At 34.5% G+C, this 24,807-nt stretch overlaps 1 protein-coding gene across 1 annotated transcript in view; it reads right to left on the reverse strand.

Annotated features, from left to right (window-relative positions):
- Positions 1 to 24,807, reverse strand: part of Sema3a (semaphorin 3A) — a 205,367-nt gene that overhangs the window by 126,865 nt on the left and 53,695 nt on the right. Inside the window, exons 2-4 of the mRNA XM_051174580.1 lie at positions 23,805 to 23,962; positions 18,550 to 18,612; positions 4,251 to 4,370 (exon numbers count right to left, since the gene is read on the reverse strand). Of these exons, the coding sequence (XP_051030537.1) occupies positions 4,251 to 4,370; positions 18,550 to 18,612; positions 23,805 to 23,962 (341 nt within the window). The remainder of the gene's footprint in view (positions 1 to 4,250; positions 4,371 to 18,549; positions 18,613 to 23,804; positions 23,963 to 24,807) is intronic.

Consider the following 24,807-nt stretch of genomic DNA (forward strand, 5'->3'; position numbering starts at 1 on the left):
AAACCAGACAAATAATTTTACTTCCTGCCAGAGTGACCTGAGCAATGACTATTAAGTCTCATTGCTTTTCTTAATGTCCATTTGGTTCTATCATAAATTGAGACCATGACATTATGAGAGTATTTATAGAGTTAATACTATCCAGCACACATCTGGGTCCACCTTTCTTTAGGATCCCTGCCAATACATAGAAGAGACCTAATTTGGAATTTGAGACTATATCCAGAGACTTCTTCGAAAAAGCTATACTCTTCCTAAATTCATACATTTTTTATTAGCAGATGTAAATATGAAGGGGAAATACCATATACTATAAGCCATTTGGGAATATCTGGCCTCTAAAGGATGACTCACAATTTTCATGTGAATGGCAGAGATGTTGAGCTACAACTCTAAGCTCATCTGTGCTATAGTCTGAATCATTCCCTCTGTGAACTCTGCAGGCGTTTTATGAGAAACGTACACATGTGTATGAGGCATGTGACCTTGTTGGCAGTTATCTTCTGTGTCAAGGGCTATTGGCAGATGCCCAAGAATTGATTGACACATATCTTACAGAACTGGAGTTAATTAATATGTCTACCAATTCCCTAGTGTACCACAGGAAACAGAAAATCTGTTTAATACAGCAATCAATGACATACTGTGTGTGGTCAAAAGTCATTCACTAGACAGAAAACCTAGATTTTTGGAAGACGCCATTCAAGAGTGTATATATAGCTACCAAAATGTTAGAAGAAAGGTCTATTTTAATAACTACAAGGCTAAATTTGATGGTATTTTAGAAATTGTTTTGTCACTAGAAATAGCAAGTGATAATTTTCTCCTGTAAGATTCAAAGCTATTGAATGATGAATGGGGCCTAGCATTTTTTTCAAAAGTGGTGTTTTAGCTTCTGTGGCATTCTGCCATAAAGATGTTCAGTCCATATGCAGTTTTCTAATGGTGAAGTTTCTATAAGCTTAGAAACTAAGAATAAGACAATAGTTACTTTAAGGGAGTTGTGTTGCAAAGCAGAAGTTGAATAAGGCAATGTTGCTAAGAGTCTTCCCAAATGCTAAAAGCAAAAACCCTTCTTTTCTTAAATGTAATTGGTTGTAATCTAAAAACACTGTATAAAATTATTATAATAAAATTAATTTTTGTTGTTTCTTTTGCATACAGAACAAGTATGAGGAAATATGCATCTACTTCCCAGCCTAAAATTTAAAAGGGAAATCTTCTTGTAACTGCTGAAAAGAAGGATACGAACATGAAAGAGAACAGTGGGGTGGGATGTGGGTTTGAGACAGGAAGGATAAAGGACAGAAGCTGTAATTATAATACTGTACAGCATAAAAGTTATTTTTCAAGGACTTTTGAAGATGGTGCTTTCAACCTCCACGAGTGTGTGAATCTCAATCCAACATTCCCAGCCTCTCTCCTGGAGGTTCTCCCCCAACAGCTTCCAGGCTTTCTGTTAGTGTCATTCTTTTCTAACAGTATAAAGTGCACATTGTCTGTTATTCTCAGCTTCATAAACAGCAAAATTGGTTAAAGCCAAGGATAGCATTTTAAGTAATAGTATAGATCAATTTAAAGCAGATTGTCTCAAAAGGCAGCTTAAGCATTGAAAATTAAATTTGATGTAGTCTAGACAAGCCCTCGTGATAATATCTTTTCCAGAATTTCCTAGATTGCCTGTCTAGACTGCTCCAAATTCCCCAGGTAATTGCATAATCATCTTCTTTCTGACCTCCTACTCTGGAATGGTATTTCATAATTTATAGTTTTCATGCAAATCAAAATCACTGAGCTTTTAAAGGTAGACCTGTCTCAAAGCTCTAAGTTTCTTAGGAAAAACAAAAACAAAAACAAAACAAAACAAAAAAAACCCCAAAAATCAAAAAAGAAAACTTGCACCTCAACATGTCCTCTCAAAGATGCTCACATATGAAGCTAGGCTTATTTATTATTTCAGTGGAGGGGAGCCTGAGCAAATGGTCTGTAGCCCTTCACCCCCTTAACAGCCCACCCAAAGGGAGGCAATGCATGGTTGACTTGAAATCTAATACATTATTAACAAAATGAAGCAGCAGTTATAGAAGGGTAGGGTACATTACCACAGGAAAAATGACAGAGATTCATGGATGATGCATAGAATTTTTGCCTAAATAGATACCAAAGAAGTGAAAGTCTCAGATTTTGAAGATAAGGGATTTAAGATAAATATAGAAACATCTAGTAAGGATAGCCTAGTGGCATTATTTATAATTGCAGATGAGGTAAGTAAAAGGTAAGATGAAAATTACAAATGAGACCATCAACAAAAGCTTATGAGACAGATTTACATTTTTTAGTATTATTTGGTATTTTTCTCATCAATGACCACCTATAAGATATCATATGTCTTCATCTCAATCATCTACATTAGATGCAGTAAAACAAGCAACTGGTTCTACATGGAGCAACTAATGCTGAGGAAAGCAGGGTGAAAACCTTCAAACCGGAGGCCAGAAGATAGACATGCTTCAAGAGTGAGAAGAAAAGTTTCGAGTTTGTGTAGCACTGAGTGCTAGGAGGCTGGAGGGCAATTTGAGGTAATGAGTCAAACTAATATGTGGATACCTAGGCAACGAGAGTTTTCTTTTGTTTTAGGTATTATGAGCAGAGATTCTGCGATGTTAACTAACATTTCCAGGGCGTAACAGCTAGTAAATAGTAGCATGATCTACAGCCTATTGTGATGTCAGAATCTCTGCTTTTCTTTTCCTCTGCATGAATAGAGTCCTGATTGTACTACCGTATTCCGGTGTGCTGCTCATCAGGAACATTAAGACTTCAGGTAGAAAATGTGTAACACAGCTTTTAGGCTCCTGTATTCATGACAGAAGTTTAACATCTGGGTTGGTAGCATGGGGGCAGTTATTTCATCAGAAGTGACTAAACGCACAATGTGTATTTCCTAAAGGTCCAGGTATGGGAACTGAAGCCTAATTTCCACCATGTGGAACAGGGAACTTAAAGAGGACTCCCTTTCCTAAAAGACATCTCATCATAAAACATCTTCTCCATATGAGCAAACATTTCATACATACTATGAAAGAAGAACACAAAGGTAAATGGGACACAGGCATAAAATTTACATGTATGAATGTGTTCTCGAGAAAATATAAACTTTCCAGTCTCACTAGGGAAGTAACAGCAGAAACTATAAGACCTAACTGGTTTTAACATTGGAAACACATAGCCTGTGATGTGTTTATTATCTTATATAAAGAAGGTAATGCATGAAATGCTTTGCTTTCTTGTCTCTGGAATGAAAACAACACATTCCTATCCCATAGGACATCTTAAGGAAATGTAGCAGGAGCTCAGAGGTAAGATAAATATGGCTGCATGAGAATTTAGTCATTATCTTTAGAATTCCAGAAATGTTCTGTGAACAAATTCTTTATTTGCTGAGCATTTCCAAATTCCAATTAGTAAGAAAATTTTGTCACAGATCACTTTCTCACCACACGAACACTTTTGTTCTGAAGATTCACTGCCAAAAATGACAATAGTGTTTATAATTGAGACAACTGAGAAGCCCAACTCAACACATGCCTTTCTAGTAAGGCCACCTTATTTTAATTCTGATTTAAATTTACTTAGCCATAATTTCTCCCACTAAAGTTTCTGTCTGCAACAACTTTAGTAGGACAAAATTTATTTATTTTTCTTATCGATGCCAACATAATAACCAAAACTATAAAAGCAATACCCAACAAAGCAAGAACCCAAATGTGAGATTCCATCCTTCAACCCACATATAGAAAACATCCTTCTTAATCCTGAGGCAAAAAAGAAAGAAAGAAAGAAACCAAAACAGCAGCAACAACAAACAAAACAAAAATTGACAAAACAAAACAGTGGGAGGCAAAGATGTTTGGCTGAGGAAGATATGGAGGGAAACACTAGCAAGAAACAAAGGAAGGAGGAAGGAGTATATATTCAGCTCGCCTACATGTGTCTCACATGCAAGAAGAATGACTCTGGAATGCAGGGTGAGAACAAAGGATTGCTTCCTTTCTCCTGTCAGATGGTTATTGCTGAGTGATATTCTCTTTGTTTTATGTTCACAGGCTAAAATGAATAGTTGTATCTGAATCTGAAGTAGATCCCTGTGAAGAGTGAGCAAGAAGGTAAACAAGCTGAAGAAAATAGCAATGAAGCATTTGAAAAGGAATGAGGCAGGGACAAAATGTGTTTTCCTAAGTCAGCTTTACCTCAGGATGATGTCCAACTTCAATATAGGTGCAAATTGGATGGAAAGCCCCAGTTCCACAGGCATATAAGTGAGTCTGATTGTAAGCCTTCAGGACCTTGATGAAATTAGCACATTCTTTCTGTAAAATAAAAGACAAGCAGTTAGTTTTATGGGTCACTTTGACTGGTGCATCTACAGTGCTCGGTAAGTGGAGGCAGATTTTGTATGCATCTCTTTACCAGATTTTTAGGGCTCATTTTTTATTTTGTTATTTTGTTCACAGCATTATATGCATAAGAATAGCATAGTCTTAAACAAATATAATATACTGTATTGCCTAGTTTTATATCAACTTGATACAAGTCATAAGTTAACTGAGAAGAGGGAGTCTCAATTGAGAAAGTACTTCCATAAGATTGGTGTTTTAGCTAGCTCATAGGGCATTTTAACTAGTGATTGGTGGAGTGTCCAGCCCATTGTGGGTGGTACCATCCCTGAGCTAATGGCCCTAGGTTCTATAAGAAAGCAGGCTGAGCAAGCCATGTAGAGCAACCGAGGAAGCAGCATCCTCCATGGCCTCTGCATCAGCTCCTGCCTCCAGATCCCTGTCCTGTGTAAATTCCTGTCCTGACATTTTCAGTGATGAACAATGATGTGAAGTGTAAGCCAAACAAACCTGTTCTTATCCAAGTTGCTTTGTGTATGGTGTTTCATCAAATCAATGATAACCCTAATTAAGACATATACCCTTCTTTAACTCTCTCTAAAACCATTTCTAAAACAATCCTACATAATGGAATAAAAAGTTCTGTGTTGGACAGTATCATGGATGACTTTTCACACAGAGAGAACAACAATAAACTCTCTAGATAACAAATTATTCAAATGAGGCAATGATGAGGTTCTCCATGCAAAAACGAACTTTTGAGTTTAAATTTAGAAAGGGGGGGGGAATAAAAGATAATGCAAAGCTAACCACCATTGGTGACTTAATCTGACTTCTTTCTAATGAGTTTACACTCATATGCTACATAATAAATATACTTTGAAAGAGATTTTCTAGGTTGTTCATAGTTTCGTAGCCATTTTTCAGTTGAATATTTGAAAGCAAGCCCTACAGCTGGAATGAGAAATGGAGATAAACTCCCCCAAGCAGACTACTGTATAAATGAGGCTGATTCACAAAATGGAGAAACAGGTTGGTTCTTATGTTCCTAAGTGTGTTCTGCCCTCAAAGCTTTCATGTGACCCGTGACTTCTCAGGTGTGAACTCAGAATACATCTGGACTTATGCAGTCAGTTAGACTTTATAACTGGTGTGTTATAACAATCTAAGTATATTTCCACATGGCTTTTGCATCTAGTACCTGCAGCTGATGACTTGGGTCTTAACTCCATTGGCCCATAAAATAAGGATCAGGCAACTTCACCAAAATAACTGACATCTAAATTCATGAAAGTGCCTGCTGTTGATTCTATCTGGAGATTCTAGGACGAAGCCTGATGCTGTCCTTTGAGTAATACTTCTCTAAAGATGAGATAGACTTATCTAAAACAAAATACAAGTTTCAGATGGTAGTTCTAATGCTTTCATAACAATAGTGTGTAATTTGGGGAGGTAAGAACTACAATAAAAACACAATTTCTTTGTTTCCTTAAATTGACCCAGAATGAATCTCTTTTTCCTGACAAGGCATAAAATTATGCTCGGAAATCAACTGACTTTGCAAATTGCTCTGCCACAGGGGAAAATTTCCTAACTTAAAGGGTATGTGTATTCCCTTCCTCGCTCACTTTGAACAGGTTCATTCCTGCTCAAAAGCACATTGCTCTGAAACAGATAAAACTTAGCCTTTACTATTTCAGAAGCACAGACCTCATTCTGTAACAGGTCCTCCTCATTCCAGTACAGGACATAACACAAATGCTTATGCAGAGGAAGAAGTTTGTGGAAAGGAAATGCCCGATAAATTCATTTACAGATGAAACATTCATGGGTCAGCCCACAGGATATATTTTTACTCCTCAAAAAAAAAAAAAAAAAAAAGACTTTCAAAGAAGCCATTTTTAGAATTTTTTTTTTTTTTTTTTTTTTTTTGCTTTGAACATGTAGGTGGCCATTTATTCTGCTTTTACGGAGACAGTCATCCCTCATTGTGGGCCCAATATTACCATGTTCAAGATGATAAATAATGAGTTCCAGTACCATATGTCAAAATCAAGATATTGGCTGTGCTAGCTTGGGTAAGCAAATGGATATTCCAGTAAGTAATAGTGGCAGACCCAGATGGATGCCTTGTTTATTTCAGAAAAGAACAGGACTTCCTTTGGTCTATAGACATGCTTGTAAAGACTCACATGCCATTTTGCATAAAAAACATACTTCTCCATTTCCATTATTCACATCTAATACCTACTAACAATTTAAAATAGACTACAGTTCTCTGTGGTATTAAAAAAAAAACATAACTATGAGGACAAATACTTGTAAACACAAAGGAAGGGTCATGTTACCCTTTCCACTGTTATGAATTTTAATACCATAGATTTTGTGAGCTTGTTATTTCTTCTAGATTAGATAACCAGTTAGTAATTTACGAGTGACTAAGTCTGTCTTTTCAAAGAAACCAGAGGTTATAATTAACACAAGGAAAACTCCCCAAGCACTTGAAAGCCACAAAATTGGACCACATTGAATATGAAATTCTCAATTTGTTCTCTATTAACTGTTAAATAGGGAACCACTACACTGTGACAGCCATTCTTCTACAAAGCTGCTGGAACAAAATCAATCATGAGACTGTGGCTGAGAAACCTGGCAAAGGGTCTGAGTGAGTGTGCTGATAACAAGTGCTCCTATCTGAGTTTTAGAAAATGGAGCCCCACCCTGTTGGCCCAAGGCCTAGAATGATCTCCTTAATTTCCCCACTGAACTCTCCCAGTTGGCAGCAAATTCCACTGTTTGCCATGCCCTGGGGCCACCTTAGAATTATTTTCAAAGTAAAGGTTGATGTGAATAGAGTCGGGAGCAATTTCTTGGGCTTAGAGGGTTGTAGCAACACAAAGGAATGGAAGGAAATAATTTCAAAATTGGTTTTAAAACAGCCAAAGGAAGAATCCTCAGCAAAGGAAGAGCAAATCATACAGAAAGACCAGAACACGGAGGAACCAAAAACTGGAAAGACGTGCCAGAAAGGATCGGTTCCTATGAGGACGTCTACAGAAAAGCCTATCAATACTGTCATTCATTTGCCTTCCTTTTCTAGTTTGTGGCTGCCAAGCATGGTAAGTGTTCCAAACAGGATATTCATTTTAGTCTGAGGTTGCCTGGACATTCCTCTAAACTAGAAGGAAGCGTGGCAGCAAAAGGAAACACACTTCACACGTTGCTGCTCTGGGGAGACAGAAGAGGAGTGTTTCTGACCTTTCCTTGAACCATGACGTTTCTCAAAACTCAGAATGTAATGTACTTTTTGGCATTAAACTACTGCACTGCCTTGCTCCACACTGGCGGATTTACAGTGCAATAAAGACAGTGCGGTCAGCTCAAAATGAATTCATTTTTCAAGCCTTGATCCTTTTGGAATTTAAGTTGAAATGCACAGATGAATTTGGTAACAAGTTGGTGTCCTGAAAGTCAGTCAATCATGGTGACCTTCAGATCAGCAGCACCACAAAATCATTATTTTAGAAGTAAGAGCAGTTATGATCCAATAATGCCCAAGCCCACACCTGAGGGACCATGATAAATCATCCTCTATGGCAAGCTGTTTGAATTCAAGTTTTAGGGGATTCTAGCCTTTTTGGATCACATGAATAGACGAATTATGGATAAAAATATTATCTCAAAGAATAAATGTAAAGAAAATATCTATCCTTGAAAAAAGACATAGGAGCTGAAAGCAGAATGAATCGAAAACAAACATCACAGAAACAGATAGAGAGTACTGATTAAGCTGTGTTGCAGACTTTTCCTGGACCGTTACAAAAATAAAGCCCTCCATCTGTCAAAACAACTGCTCCATGCATGAAAATTAGAAAAGAATTGAGGTGTTTAACTAACTTCCGATCATTACACTCTCTGCAAGAGAATATAATTTACCTACAATTCCAATTACCTCCTTCCCTGATCTTTGATTATGTATGAAATAGTGAAAATTTAGCCTAAATAAAGAAGTCGCAAAAAAAAAAAAAAAAAAAAAAGAGAAAGAGAGAGGATGAGACTGTGAACATGAACAATCTCTATTCAAATATATTCAGTTCATGATTAAATCAAGCAAACTTGTTCTGGTTCAAATATAAATCAGCCCCAAATGAATGGGTATAGAGGAGTAATGCCTCAGGTCAATGACAATTCATTTTAAAGGAAAAAATCAATAGTCCCTGTGTCATCAGCCATTTATGTGGAATTATTTTACTGTATAACCCAGCAGCTGGGAAAGCAAAGGACTCTGTCTATCAGGCTGGGTGGATACACTCTGCAGGAAAATCCATTAATAAGCTTAATTCCTGAACTTAATCTGTTGACTCTCTTTTCTCTGCTCAATTTATTTGGCAAGCTGGCTGGATACTCTAAGCTTCATGCCAAAGCAGTAATCCTTGAGATTGTTCCTGTCACTCATCTATCCCTCCTTCTATTTAAGTTGTCCCACACTTATCTGGAAGCAATGTCCTGTCTTTTTTTCCCCCTTCTTGAAATGTGCTGTTACAGCTGTGATCTGATCATCCTCAATCATGTCTTCCTAATGCTTCCCATTCACTGAAGGATGATGGAAATCCCTTCTTCAAAGAGATGTATCTCATAAAATGATACACTATATACCTTATGTCCACATTTTCCTATTTCCCATCTAATGTTGAGTTTAGGACTTCTAAAGAATTCACTATGGAAAGGAGAGATACAGACTGCCTTTATAGCCCAGGAGGAAGAAGAGGCAGAAAGAGGCCCAGCCTTCAGAGGACTGTTTGGTGTCATTGTTACACGCCTCATTTCTTCCATCCAAGTTAGGCTTTCTATTGGTTAGAGCCATTCATGTCCAAAATACTAGAGGATATTACAGTTAAAATATAAAATGTTCCTACATTCTCTTAGTAAACATGGATTCTTTAATGAGCTTTGAGCCACAGCCCAGGCTGGAATATCAGATTTCTCCTGGTATAAGTAGCTATTCCATGAGGATTGTCAAGGTCATTACTCTTTCTCTTTTCTTTCTTTCTTAGAGCCTAAAGTTTATTTCCTTTTTTAGCATCCCCAAAATATAAAATATTGGAAAGAATTTTTTTTTAAGATAGGATGTGATTATATAGCCCTGGATGGCATGACACTTACCATGTAGATAAAGCTGGCTTAGATCTTGCTGTATCAATGAAACTGGCCTCAAACTCACAGAGATTCAACTGACTCTACCACTAGAGTGCTGGAATTAAAGGCTTTAACCTCCATGTATAGCAAGGACAATGTTTTTTCATCATATAAATGTGTTGACAAAGAGTCAGTGAGTGATTAAAGTTCAGATGCAGAAATCCTCATCTACAAAAGCTGGAATGTGACAATATTAAAAATAGAACCATAAAGAACTAATTAAAGGAGGCTCTTAGAGTGACCCTAATCTAGTCTACTTCATTTTCTGTAAAGAGGAAATTGAGACACACAGGGAGACATCAGGGCGAGAGAGCCCAAAGGGATAGGCGAGCAGAACTTCTGAGGAACAAGCCAAGGAGAGGGCCTCAAAGACGCCCTTCTGATGTTACACACTTTCACATGACTGGGACAAATTGTCAGTTGTTTTCATCCACTTTGTGGTTTTGTGTTGTAGTGTCCTAGGGAACAAATGCAAACACAAGTGATTGTAGGCATATTTGTTACGTGAAGATATAAGATGCCTAGTCAAAAGAAATTTAGCCAAATTAATGCAAATATCATGGAACAGTTTTGCTGTTGGTTAGCTAAATCTTAGCCTTCTACTTTATTCATAATTAGATATTTAAGAGAAATAAGAGAAATATCACAGATTTAATTTGCCCTGCTTCTTGAAACACAATGTTTCTTCAAATAATTTAGAATAACAGAAAAATTTATATACATATGTATACATATATGTGTGTGCTTATATGTAATAGTGCATACATACAAATATGCACATGTTGACTTGTGAAAATGATTTCTGATCATAATTTTACTTAAGAAATTTAAAATTTGTTAACATTTATTCATGTCAATGAAAATATTGTTTTCTTTGAATGTATGAACCATCATCTCAATAAACTTCAGAAAATCTTACTGGTCAATTCAAATGAAATCATCAAGATAAAACAGAAACAGGACTGAGTCATTTTTATTCACAGTAATCTGTGGCCTAGAATTAATTGAGGCATCTTCTGTTTCCTGTGTGACTACAAGGAGTTGTTCAGGATCCCTGAGCTCCATGGTCCTCTTGTAAAATTGGGAGTTATGATACATTCCAGCTGAGCAATTGCATGTATTTATTAGTTGGTTATTCTTTTCTCATTTGGAGGTGTTTATTTGTTAGTTCGTTTGTTTTTTTATATGCATAACTTTGGCTTCCCTAAAACTTACTCCATGGACCACACTGCCCTCAAACTCATAGAGATCCTCATCCTTAGATTTCTGAGGTTAAAAGCCTACATCACAATGACCTGTGATTAGAATAAGCCTGTCTTTATTGTTTTGAGTGCTTCTAAACTACTTAACTCTCATACTATTCGGTATCCTGTACTATCCCATGTATTAAGCCAACTAACTCAAGTACTGATTCATTCCTGCTGAAGGCACACATAATTCAGAGACTTGAAATCCACACTTGGAGCTAAACAGAGGCAGCTTTAGTATTTTGAATATTAATGTATACCCCTTCATCTTCTGCTACAAAATAACTGCTATACAAATAACTACATTTTGTTTATTAGAATTATCATTAAACTCCAGTACTTTCACAAGGGAAGACTCTCAAGTAGAGCCACTCTTGTGGATAATTTGTGATAATGAGGCCTTTCATCCTCATCTAGTTAAGAAGAAAAAGTAAATCAGATATTGGTTTTCAACAGCCATTAGTGAATAGTGATTGATCAACTCAGTAAGCTAGATTACATTTCCTAGACTTTCCTCTTCTGTGACTTGGGTAAGGTCACTCACATAAAAAGTTTGCTTTTCACGTGGAGGCATGCATTCATCTATAGTCTCAACCCTGCCAAAGCTCTGAACTGCTGGCCCTTGTGAGTATGTTCTAGCAAGTGGGCTGCCTGCAAACTCATTCCCTCTCCCAGGTCCTGTATCTCACTTCAAGACCCGAGATATTGTTGTTGTCCTTGTCTGGCTCCATGTTTCACTTCTGCAAGCCCTGAGATGTTGTCTTTATCCTTGTCTAGGTATATATTTCACTTCTACAAGACCTGAGATCTTGTCATCTTCCATGTCTAGCTCCATGTTTCATGTCTATGAGGCCTGAGATCTTGTCTTCATCTTTATCTAGTTGTATGGCAGAGAGAACCATCTTAAGATCAGCAACTGACTAAAATGAATTTGATGTAATTGAAAAGAAGTTCCTTTTCCTCCTTGACAATTGTTTTATCCTTTTCTCATAGCTTTATTGTCTAACACCAACCCTGGCTTTCACTAGCATCTTCAGGCACTGTATTTTTGTCAGAAGCAGTAGTCAGCCTTCCATAGATTCTTGACCACATCCTACCAATGTATCAAGTTTTATATCTTTGGTAAAATCCTTTCTATATATATACCACTTATTTAAGTCTGGCCTCTGAAGATATTCTAAACGATGGATATCTTATTACAACAGAATAACTCATTTCAAAATGCCTGCCTAAAAGTTGGTAATAGATTTGACCTATTTACCTCCCCGACACATAATCATTTGGTAATATTTTTATTGATATGATGATTTATCCTATCATGAGTATATACTGAAGTATAAAATAAAAATTATATTAATTTTGAAGTTATCTCAAGAAGATAATAGAAAACAAATATTTTAGCACATCATAATGGCATATATAAGTATGAGCATAAATGCACAGATAAATCGAAACTTAATATTATATAGCATACATTATAAAATATATATTTATTTATATTCAACACTTGATTGAATATAACTGAGTTGTAGCAGTGTTTTCTCTTAATGTATTAAAGATAATATTAATGTTCTATGATACTAATATCTACATTTTTGAAGTAGAATATATTTGCATCTCATTTCCCTTCTACTTTTTGTTAAAATCAGTATGTCAACACTAACATTAAATGACACAAACAGAACTATAGGAAACATTAATAATGTTTTGCAGACATAATGTTAATTAATTTTATTGCTCCCTTTTGAATCAAATAAAAATTTAAAAGTCTAAAGTTGACTACAGAAAATATATCTTCAGACAGAGCTCATTATTTGTAATATAAATATTTTGAAAGTCAAGGTTGAATCTACATATAATGGTGAGTGTATCCATGAAAGAAAGTAAAGTTAAATTTATTTACATCATATGGTATGTAAGAAATATAATATCAATTGTGAGATAATCTTCATCATCAGTAAAAAACATAATTAAATTTCAAACAAGTATAAAGTATCAAATTTTAATCTACTGTAGTCATACTGCTTTGGTGTTATGAATAGCTGCAAAAGGTATATGGTTCCTGATCCATAGATAATGTCTTATTATTTAAAGAGTGCAATAGTGACAATGTCAACATTTATTGTACAGTTTCATTATGGAAGTGAGAAGGCCAGGCAATACCTGCCCAGAATGGACTGTTTTATAAAAGAAGAGTAACAGTTCAATTAATCTTAATGAGATGAGATGGTACACTCCCTGTCTAGTCACATGCCTAACTCTGGAGAGAGAAAAAAAAAAAAAACCAAACCTACCTTTACTCCACAAAGCTGTTTGAAACCAGCAACACTGGCTTCTGAGGAGGAATTAATTTTCCAAGAGTCTTAACTCCAAAACACAATTGAAAACAATCTGTGTCATAAGTAGTCAATGCTATCACCCAGATGATAATGTGAGACAAATATACATGCAAATTTTGATATTTAATCAGCCTTTATTATTTTTGTAGTCTCCAAATTAAATACATACACACACACACACACACACACACACACACACACATATATATATATATATATATATATATATATATATATATCACTTGCAAAATTTTAGCAAACCTTGAAGTACCTAAAATAAAACCAAATAAACAAATCCCCTGATAGTTAGTGACAACTCTGAACTTTAAAATACTAAAAATTTTGGAAAGCAACTTTTGATGTGTACGATACAAGTATGAATTCAGCTGTGTTAATTATCAAAATATTAATGCTGATAAGGTCCTGTAATCTGAATCACTCTGGTAACACTATAGCTTTAAACGTTCATAACAGTTAAGAATGGGAAAACAAACTCCTCGAAATTGCAGCCCTGGGCCCAGGTGCATGGTGATACTCTCTGAATTGTATCTGGGAAAGAATTCCGAGAATCTGCTCCTTTTGGTTCCCTCTCAGATGGTTGAAATTTTGATTTCCAGTGATGTTCAAAATATTTCTAGCAGTCATACGGTTGCCATTTGGTTTTATTGAAACAGTGCAAAGAGAGATGGGTTAGTAGGATAAACAAAGAGGATTCAGAGAGCTATTGATTCAAAACAGATTCTTTTACCAGCTTAGCAAAAATTCATTTTGCATTTGCAAAGCATGGTCAAGGATTTTAAGCCACCAAGAGAAGCATACTGTGAATAACACACTGCATTTAAAAACTTGGCAATATCAGAAAATGAGAATGGAATGTAGCATTCAAAATGCACAGATCATATTTTATTTTTGTCATCAGCTTACCTTTCTAATACCAAATATATTACATATTTTCTAGCATCTCTACAGTAATAGTTACTGTAAAAGTCACGATCATTTCATACCTCTAAAAAAATATTGTAGTGATATTAAAGTTTAGCACTGACACATCAAGGAATGAGGTGTACTAAAAGGACAGCATGTTTTATATATTCTACTCATTTCTGCAAGAAAAGAGCATCATGCTCAAATTAATGTTGCTAGAAATGTCCTTTACTAACAGAAGAATGACAACAGATGAAGGTGTGTGTGTGTGTGTGTGTGTGTGTGTGAGAGAGAGAGAGAGAGAGAGAGAGAGAAAGAGAGTGTGTGTGTGTGTGTGTGTGTGTGTGAGAGAGAGAGAGAGAGAGAGAGAGAGAGAGAGTGTGTGTGTGTATGCATGCATGAGTTGGTGGGGGCATGCTGTTTCTTCACCACAACCTTCACTCTGTGCAATAGTTGCTGTTAATGTATGTTTGTGAATTGGAGCAGAGTAATAATGAGTTGAAACTTCCTAAAATGCACAGGAGAATAGGGATATGGTTACTTTACTTATGACACTATATTCAGAGGCAGTATCTATCTAAGCTCAATGTAATAACATATGGTTACTTATGGGTGATCATGCCATTTCAGACAGAAATTAAGACTCTCTTGGCCATGTTAGGAATGCTATATTCTCAAGGTGTATAATATTACTGACTATTCTTGTCTCACTTTTCTTCCTGCAGTCAGTTGAGTACTGACAAGACAGTACTTTCCCAAGATGATTTGTTTCAAGACATTCTATTTCCAAGAGAATTGTGGAAGCAACCAGACAGGAAAGGGTGACCCACATTTTAGAAACCACAGGGCACACACAAGGAAATTATAGTTTATATTTTTGTAAATGTGAAGGTCACTTTTTATTGTGATTTCCATTCTATCTTGAAGTTCTGATGGCTACATGCCCATATGTTTCATCCTTGTGGTTTCCAGATTCACAAGAGCACTTTGAAAAGATTACTATCCACAAATCTCCACTGACTATTATTTACTCAAGAGACAGTACAGCGTTTCCATAAAACTGCCTAAGTGTTACTGCACAAATAAGGTGTTGAATGAAATACATCTTTCCTCTCAATCTTTCTTTCAAATTATTTATATTATTTCTTAAAATAAAAATGGTTCTTACTTATGTTTATCAAGAGAAAATGTTGCAAATCTTAAGTAGTCATCTAATCTTTATCTCAAAATCATATGTAAAGAAAAAGGTAGGGAAATTAAAATCTAACAGTAACAAAACATTTAATGGATCTAATAAAAATATATACATTGAGGTGTTGCCTTAATGAGGTTGAACATCAAATAAAATAAATTTAAATATGTACTTTTAATATCTGGGCAAGGAAAGTCAGTATTAAAGAGCCAGATGCATTAACAGAAGAATATTATGGAACATACTTTAATGTTAAGTAGAACTAAAATGAAAACATTTCATTGAAATAAAATTGTGTTTTTATTTTATCAAATATAAATTCCTGGGGAGAATTAAGAAGTCCCAATAAAATTGCCTTACTAAAAGAAATATGAAAGTGTATATTCAAGTACTGCTCCTACATACTTATCTCCATGGTTTTAGTTTGCTACCAATTCATACTGTTAACCTGTTAGTTTTAGAAACTTAGTAGACTTCGATGCATCTATCTCTACCACACAATGAAGGACCGCCAGAATAGTGAACCAGAAAAAGCAAAGTCCAACTATTAATTCTTTTTTAAATCTATAAAGTCCATTAACATTTATAACAAACTGAAAATCTGAGGTTGCTTTCCTGCAGATGCACTTCTGAATTTAAGATTATATTACATACTAGGAGATTTTGAGGACAAGAGATTTTTGTAGTAGCTGAAATAGCTACATGTGAACTAGAAATCAAAACATTAGAGAGAGAGAGAGAGACAGACAGAAACAGAGACAGGGATACAGAGAGTCATAGAGAGAGAGACCCATAAAAGATAAGATGTTGAGATGAATCATTTGGAAACCATGTAAAATCTCAACAGAATAATCTTCCATCAAGACAACTGAATATACTTATTCATTCATGCAACCAAAGATAACTTGTTGGAAAAATTCCCACAAAATCATTTTGATACTTGATAACCATATAATACTAATGTGGTCCAGATCATAAAAGAGGGCTACGCCAAGGTTTTCAGTTACTATATACAACTCCAGTACCTATAACAAGATACCAATTTTGGTCAATATTTAGCACTGTTTTTTTAAAGTACTTAATATCATAAGTTTCAATATCATAGTAAGTCCACCTGTATGCTCCTTTTATCTTTCAGGAATACTGAAAGCTAGTCATTACTGGAGTTAATGTCTCCATGAGTCTAGAAAAGTATGACACAGGTGCAGGACTAGTTGTAGTCATTTCTGTTTTGGTGGAATAATTCAAATATAAATTTTCCTATTGGTATCAAAGGTATCATTCTTTTCTTGTTATGTTTTGTGAAGGTGGTATGTATCAAGGGTGCTTGTTACTGTGGATGACTGCACGTGTGTTTGAAGATATGCTTACATTTTAGGACTTGTAGAAATGAAGGATGGAGACATGTTTTCTCATCAGTCTTTCCTCAGTTGCTCTCCACCTTTGTGGTGTGACATTGGGTCTCTCACTGAACATGAAACTCATAGGCTAGATGGATGTCCAATGAGCTTCAAGTGTCTGCCTCTCTTTTCTCACTTCAGGATGGATTCTGGGAGTGCTCTACCTCTCAGGACTTTTCTTTAGGTCATAAAGATCTAATCTATGTTGCCCTCTGCTTGCAACATAGAGCAGCTGATTCATCTTCTCATTTAAGAGAAACAATATTTTAATCTTCTTATATCAAACTTAAAATGTTCTAAAAAATTGAATGAATTGGTTTTGAATAGATATTAGGCATTTCTTTATTTGCTGGTTTAGTAAATGGGATATTGTAGATTATAATGGATACACACCGACTTTTGGTCTAACTACAGCTAGGTTTCTTTGAAGAGCACACCTCAAGGTTATGTACATCTCTGTATTGTTCTGGCAAGCAAAAGTGCTTCTGGCAAGTTTATAAGAACATCCTTGGCTCCTAATATCTCATCAACTTCACTACCAAAACCCTGCATACTTATCGCTCTGGTCTATCCTCAGAAAGAATTCTATAGGTTCCCTTGTCACAATTCTCTTTAACCTGGGTGTTTTATCATGCTAACCTACCTCTCAACCCTCATCCTACTTCTTGGCTGTAAATCTCCACTTGTCCTCATATTCTTTTTGTGTTCTGATTTCTCCACCCATTTACAAATCCAATCGAGTAGGGTTTCACCTTTAAATAATCTCATTATTAATTTTTATATGTTGCCTATATTTGGCAGGTAATTTGCTATGACAGATTTCCAATGTCTGTTAATAAACACATACAAAAAGGATAGTGACTTCTGTGTTTTTTGTTCCTCTATCAATCTTCCTTCAGCAGGGACAATGATAATAATTGATGGAGTTGCTCTTTACTAGTGAATTCAAAACTTTCCTCTACTTTTTAGGAAGGGGCTGACAAGCAAATTGTCTTTGATAAATATCTGCTTACAGCAGATGTATGCCTTACGAAACACATAGCATGGATTTCTTCTAATGCTAGCAATTAAATTAGATAAGACCTTTAGCTATTTCTTTGTGGTTTAGATATTCTGAAACATTGATCAATAATAAAATGGAGCACATAATGAATAATGAATTTATGGCAATCTATTTATTTGTGAATTGAACTATTTTTATGGTTTGTTCAGAGTTTAAATAATACTTGCAACCCACTTCCAACTTAATTTTATTAACAAAAGTTACCTAAAGAAGTAAAGGTCACTTACCTAACAAACAGTAAAGTGTAAAACTCTTATAGCATTGGTTAATTCCATAGTGTCTAGGACACTGTAGGCTATATAGTTATGTGTTAATATTTATTTGAAAAATAGCAGGAAGAATGGAAAAATAAAAAATAAAAAAGTAACAAAGAAAAAAAGAAAGAAACAGAATATAATGTGCAAAAGAAAAATAAAAGGTAATTTTATGGTGACACAGAAAAAAAACCTCATCATTCAAAGGAACAAATATGATTCAACACACATAATTCTACCTGCACAGAAAAATTTCCTTTTCATATAAATCTGTATATTACAATACCACATTTTAAAATTACTCTTCTCATATCTAATATGTAAATCACTAATGAAGTTATGTTTTATTAGCATTGTTTTGATTACTTATGTTGTTTATGTAAAATTATGTTTACATAATAGAGATATCACTTATTCTTTCGAAAGTTAAGTCCACAAGTAAAGATTGATATTCAAAAGAATATCAGAGAAGAAGATATCATATAGTAGTATATTATTTAAGAGATTACTAAATTTATTTAGCAGATTAATGCTTACCAGGATATCTTTTCCAGCCCATTTGCATTCATCTCTTCTGGTATAAGATACTGGCCACACAATCTAAGGACAGAGAAGAATCATTTATATGCCAATTAAATTTGCCAAGGAACCCAGCATTTTATCATCTTTTGTATTAGTTTGGAATAACTAAGGAAAATAAATACTATATGGAAGAATCGCACTAACTTGGCTTTCTTTAGATAATAGCTAATGAACTTCTGTGTACTGACATTATGCATTCTCCATCTATCCTCTATTCTTTGCTCCATATGAAAAAGTTGGGAAGAAATTAATGTGATTGATAGACCAAAGAGGACAATGTGGAAAGAGCTGCTACCCTGAGTGGAAAGGAAGGTCATCCTTGGAAAATATGAGGATCTAGGTGAAACTTGGCAGAGAGCATGTCTCATGTTCCTCCAAATTCCTCAGTATTTATCATGAAATAGTGACTTTGAAAATTTAACACTAGGGTACTCTGAAATTCCAGGATGGCATGCTAGAGTGAGACTTGAAATGTTTGTAAAACATGGCTTATATAGTAATTTTTTTCTCTTTTGCTCTCTTTCCTTCTTTCTTCACCTGAAAATAAGGAATATTTAAGAATAACAAGTTTTGAAAAGATAAAAGTGGAAACAAAGAAACAAATAGCTCTGAAAACCTGTTTCTTTGACTGGGCATGATGTCCCTTAGCTATAATCTTAGTACATGTGATGCTGAGGTAAAAAGACTTGCTAGTGTTCCATATATCTCATGAGTTCAAATCCAAGTTTATATATGTATGTATGTACATATATGCATATATGTAGTCAGAAAAGCCAGCATTACATATACATAGTAATCAAGGCCAGCCAGTCAAAGCTTCATTTACACAAGGAGTCAGGCCAGTCAGTACTACCTGTATGTAATGTATATGTATATGTATATGTTTTATATATATTTAGTACATATATAAGCCTACATATAAAAAGTAAGTTCTGGGCTAGGCTAGACTACATATACATAGTGAGTCAGGTCAGTCAGGGCTACCTATATATAGTGATATATATTCAGTAAGTATATAAAATCTACAAATAAATGATACTGCCTCAGCCTAGATACATGGGGGATGGCCTAAGCCCGGCTCCAAATGATATGACAGACTTTGAAGGCTTCCCATGAAAGTCTGTTCCCTGGGGAGCAGAAAGCAGATGGGGTGGGAGTTTGTGGTGGGAACAGGGGAGGAGGCGAAGGTGCGAGAACTGGGGTTGACATGTAAAGCAAGCTTGTTTCAAAATAAATAAAAAAATTATCAAAGAAAAAAAAAGTGAGTTGTGGGCTAGGCTAGGTTACAGTTGCAGAATGAGTCATATCAGACAGAGCTACCTGTACAGAGTAAGTAGGGACAACAAGGACTAGATATCAAGGCAGACTTTTACAAAAGCAAGGCAGTGTTTAAAAAAATAAACAAATAACAGAAATCACTCAAATCTAATCTAGTTAACTGATTTCATGCCTGTTTTAATTCTTTCAATTGTGAATCTGGTCAAAGTACACAATGCTACTAGTAGTGGCTTATGTAGTTGAACATATTTTCTCTATAATAGCAATACACATACTCTCATTTAAATTTTAGTATCAAAATTTCCAAAGTCCATCAACAATTACAATGGGTTTTATCAGCACTGGGAAGAACAATATATTATCTCTCCATCAGTTTTTTTCACAGTAATATTTATTCATGTCAAGGGGGAAATGCCATATGCTAAATAAAAACCCAGAGTTGGTGGCAGCTTATTATTTATGTGTGTTAGAAAGCTTTCATCCTTAGGAAGATTGATCACCATTCATTTGAAGCCTCAAGATAATTCACTGTGAATGGTTACAAGTTCAGGCAGTTTTCTATCCAGAGAATTGGAACCCCAAAGACAGCATACTTACAAACAGTTTAGGAGTCAGGAGTCTTTGAAATAATATAATGCCTTGCTCATATCAAAAATATGATGTTTAAGAAGAAAGTGGGTACACCATTATTTTTTATCATTAAATTCTTAATTTGTGTGTTCTTTTGTAGGTGATTTTTCTGCCCATATGTGCCTGCATAACAAAATACATTGTTTCTTTAGCCAAGAGTAAACTAAGACTTATAAAATGTCACTGATAACAGTGAACTTCTAAGTTGTGCTAAAATTACAGATTTTATTCATATATATATACACATATATATACACACATATATATATATTAATTTTAGAAGGCATGATGCTTTCTTGTCTTGATTGTTCTTACTAAGCTATTTTAAGCTTATCTTGTGTTTTCCTTTCTGTCCAATATTAATAAAATATTTTTTATATACGTACTACATTTTGCTTTTTTCTTTACTCCAAAAATACTTATCTTCCTATGTCTTAGTTTCTTACTTCATTATTTAAGGCATTTCATGACCTGCTGTGTGTGTGTGTGTGTGTGTGTGTGTGTGTGTGTGTGTGTTTATTTGAAGGGTGGATGAGGATGTATAGACACCAGAAGTTAAAATTTTTCATCTTATTTTGAGGTGGGTCTGTGAACCTTGAGCTTATAGATTTGCCCTTACTGGCTGACCAGCAATTAACTGGTATCTCCTTATCTTAACCTCTTAAAAGCTAGGAATACAGGAGTGTGCTGTGACCCTGGCACATCATCCATGCTTGACTATCACACACTTTTTTGGGTGAGACATTTTACCAGCCATACATTTGTTCTTTATAATGACTATACACTTTTTTTGTAGTTCTGAGAATTAAAAGCAGAGACCTGTGCATACTGGTAAGAACTATATATCATTAATTAATATTTCTATGTTTATGCATGTTCTTCTTAATCATTTAGACTAAGTAGACTATATTTATTATTTTCAAGAAATAATCTTTTTCTAAATCTCCTAAACCTGATCATGCAATTCTTTTTGCCTAAAAGAATGATAGCACAGTGATCACCTTTAAGTTACCACATTTATTTTTACTGTCAAAAAATCCAAAAATTATTTATGACATACCATACTATGTCCTATAGAGATCACTACACTATTATTTATATTTGGTATGTTTTTATGATAATTTAATCCAAATATAAATTGAGTTCACTGTTTTCAATAATCTGATACAATTAACATTAATTATTCCTTTATTAATGAGATGTCTTAATCTTTGTAATAGTTAGAATATGAATTTAAAACTCAAGGTTAAGAGCTATTAAAATGATAATGTGACAATTGCCAGAACCTTTAAGTTTTTATTTATTCCTTGACTCAATTATTGTCAATTATTGTCTGTCTCATAGAAAATCCTATTATGTATATGTTGGGGGAGTTATGGCCTAGATAAGTTGTACTCAAGCTATATAAACATATGGCTCTTGGATTTGTCTCACTTATAAAATTGTAGGGCTTTGTTGTGATGACCTGATTCTTTTCAATTTTAGACGCAATATATTTCATTAGAAATAATCATAACATACATATAAAGGAAAATGTTAAATACATAATTTACATCATCAGGCAATATGTGGTCATATATTTTCTATATATCTCTCTTATCATCTGCCTACCTAATTATCTTTCTATCTATCTCTATTTAATCTATCATTTAACTAATGTAATATCTATCATGTAAATACCTGTCTTTGATATACACAAATGAAATTTGCAAAATAACAAAAGTTATCCTCCTATATTAACAAATATAACATCCTAAAGTTAAATATCAAATGTCCTAGATTTCTGATTCACTTCATAAAGAATAGTGCCTTTGGATAATAACCAAACCAAAATTCTTATTTTTTCGCCATTTAAAAAATCCTTGAATGGAACATTTTATCATTCCATTGCTATTATCTGAGGACATTTAAAAGTCATCCAGTTTCAAGAATCAGAAATAGTGAGTATATTTTAGCATAAAAACTTTACTATAAAATGTAATATTTGAACTGTAACTTTAATGACTATTCATATTAATTTATGCTTATTGCATTTATGTACATTAACTTTTGTGTTTAGGTAATAAAAATGAGAAGAGTGACAGATTTAAAGTAACATCGTTATGCTAATATCCTTGGGAGACATGGGGGAGCTGGGGGAAGGGCCTGGGAAAAGATGTAGTAGGATGTGATATATGAGAGAAGAATAAAAAATAAAGTTATATCATACTAAAGAAATGATAATTTAAATATAAATCCTTATTTCATAGTCAGAGAAATATCCTCCAACCAGAACAAAACCTTTTTATAGTTTATTCACTTTTATGAAGTCATCCAATGTGCTCTCCACGAATAGTTCAGCTCACCACATGAATGCCTTCAGTGGTAAGGAGCAAAGCCAAACCCAGAGAAACCAACAAACACATTTGCTGAAGTACACCCAGTGGTTCTCATAGAAGCTGCTATAGAGAGGCTTTGTTCCTTGGGGAATTAAGGCTGGAAAACTAAGGAAATTTGGTTGACATATGGTATAGCAAGGAAACATAGCAAAATAATTCTGTTGAATTTGTGTTTGTTGTAAAAATTCATATAGTTTATTATTGAAGTGACCCAGAAATCTAAAGGAATATTATTAAAAATCACATTGCCCCTAAGTCTAAATAAACAAAATTGCAGACATCTGATGCCAATGTCCTGAAACCTGATTTTTAGATGACAGTTTTTAAAGTTCTTATTTGTAAAGAATGACTATAAATATTGTCGGCATTATGGGTCATGTGATTTGTCAAAATTACTTATCTATGTTACATCATGTAACATAGAAACATATATGAAGGGTATGAGAGTGCCTGCGTTTTGATAAAATCATGTACAGATGCAAGAAGTACATCTGATGACTCAAGCGGCAATTGCTTGATGAATCCTTAACTAGCTGGCAACATGAAGAGATGAGCAAACTTATACAAATACATACAAATACATGAATTCATAGAAATACATATAATGTATTTCTCCAACATTTTAGGTTTGGAGGGTATTTTTCTTTTCTGTAAGAAAATGAATAATAATGGAAGAATAAGCTACAGCTTTTTGTTTTTGTTTTTGTTACTTATTTTTAAATACTGGCCATCAACAGTTCTATGATTTCTTCCTTATTGACATTATGGCTCACTACATCTATTGGTATATTGTTATTGTTCATTTCATATATGCCTGGGGAAAAAACATCCTTTTAAAATGTTGTCCTTATGTAGCTGCAGAATATCATAAAAACTTCAGTGTTCAAAACTAATTGAAGTATATATACATTAAAATTAAAATACCTTTTGAAAATCTTTAATATTCACCAGGTTGAATGAAAATATATGATCCTTTGCTCCAACGTACAGCCTACTCCGTTCCTCATCCAAAAGGAAAGTGTGATAACTGGAGCTGTTGGCCAAGCCATTGAAAGTGATCACATTGTTAGATTCCAACATTTCTGAAAGGCAACAAAGCAAGACAATAGATATTAATGCGAGGTCCTTCATAAACAGATACTATTGGTCATGATAATCTGATGTGCTACTACTGTCAGTGACAGTCAGTCCTTATTATTGATGGTGTTAAGAAATTCACAGGAACCATATATATATATATATATATATGTATATATATATCATATTAGAGAAAATATAATCAGTTTTTAGATCTCATTGTGAAGATGACACAAGACTAAACAATGAAGGAATGAAATTATTTGTGATAGAATGTGGTTTAGTGGTATATATTCATATGTTGTCACGGACTAACAATCTGTACCCGGAGGCCATTTTTTTTTTTAGTGGAAAATTCCCTAAGAGGAAGTACCAGGGGATGAAAAATAAAGAAGATAGGAAAGTTTATGACCTGAAGGCCTTGCACAAGCTAGCCTTTATTTCAATCAATTTTATTAAGGAGTATAGCATTGCATATACACTTTCAAGAAAAAAACAGACATAATAAACAAATTATCATACAATGGGATTCAGTCATCAGGAAGCTAATCAATAAATTTTCCACTAAGATAATAAGAGTGTATCTCATGTGAGTCATAAGGTAAGTGCCAAAGGCCTTGTGACTGATACCACAGTTCTTCAAGTAACAGTTGAGTTCTCAGGATCAAGAAAACCATAGCTCCCTAGAGGTCTTCCCTTGCTAAACACATATCTGGTTTTAGACAAGGAACCAAAATCCTTCTCCATATATTAGGGTCTCAAAAAAGTCCAGGATCAGCCTGCCCATCTACACAGTAGAATTATCAGCATTGTATATATGCTTCTTTAAGTGGTTTTTATGTGTTCTAAG

The sequence above is a fragment of the Phodopus roborovskii genome, unplaced genomic scaffold, assembly GCF_943737965.1.
Source record: "Phodopus roborovskii unplaced genomic scaffold, PHOROB, whole genome shotgun sequence".
NCBI lineage: Eukaryota > Metazoa > Chordata > Mammalia > Rodentia > Cricetidae > Phodopus > Phodopus roborovskii.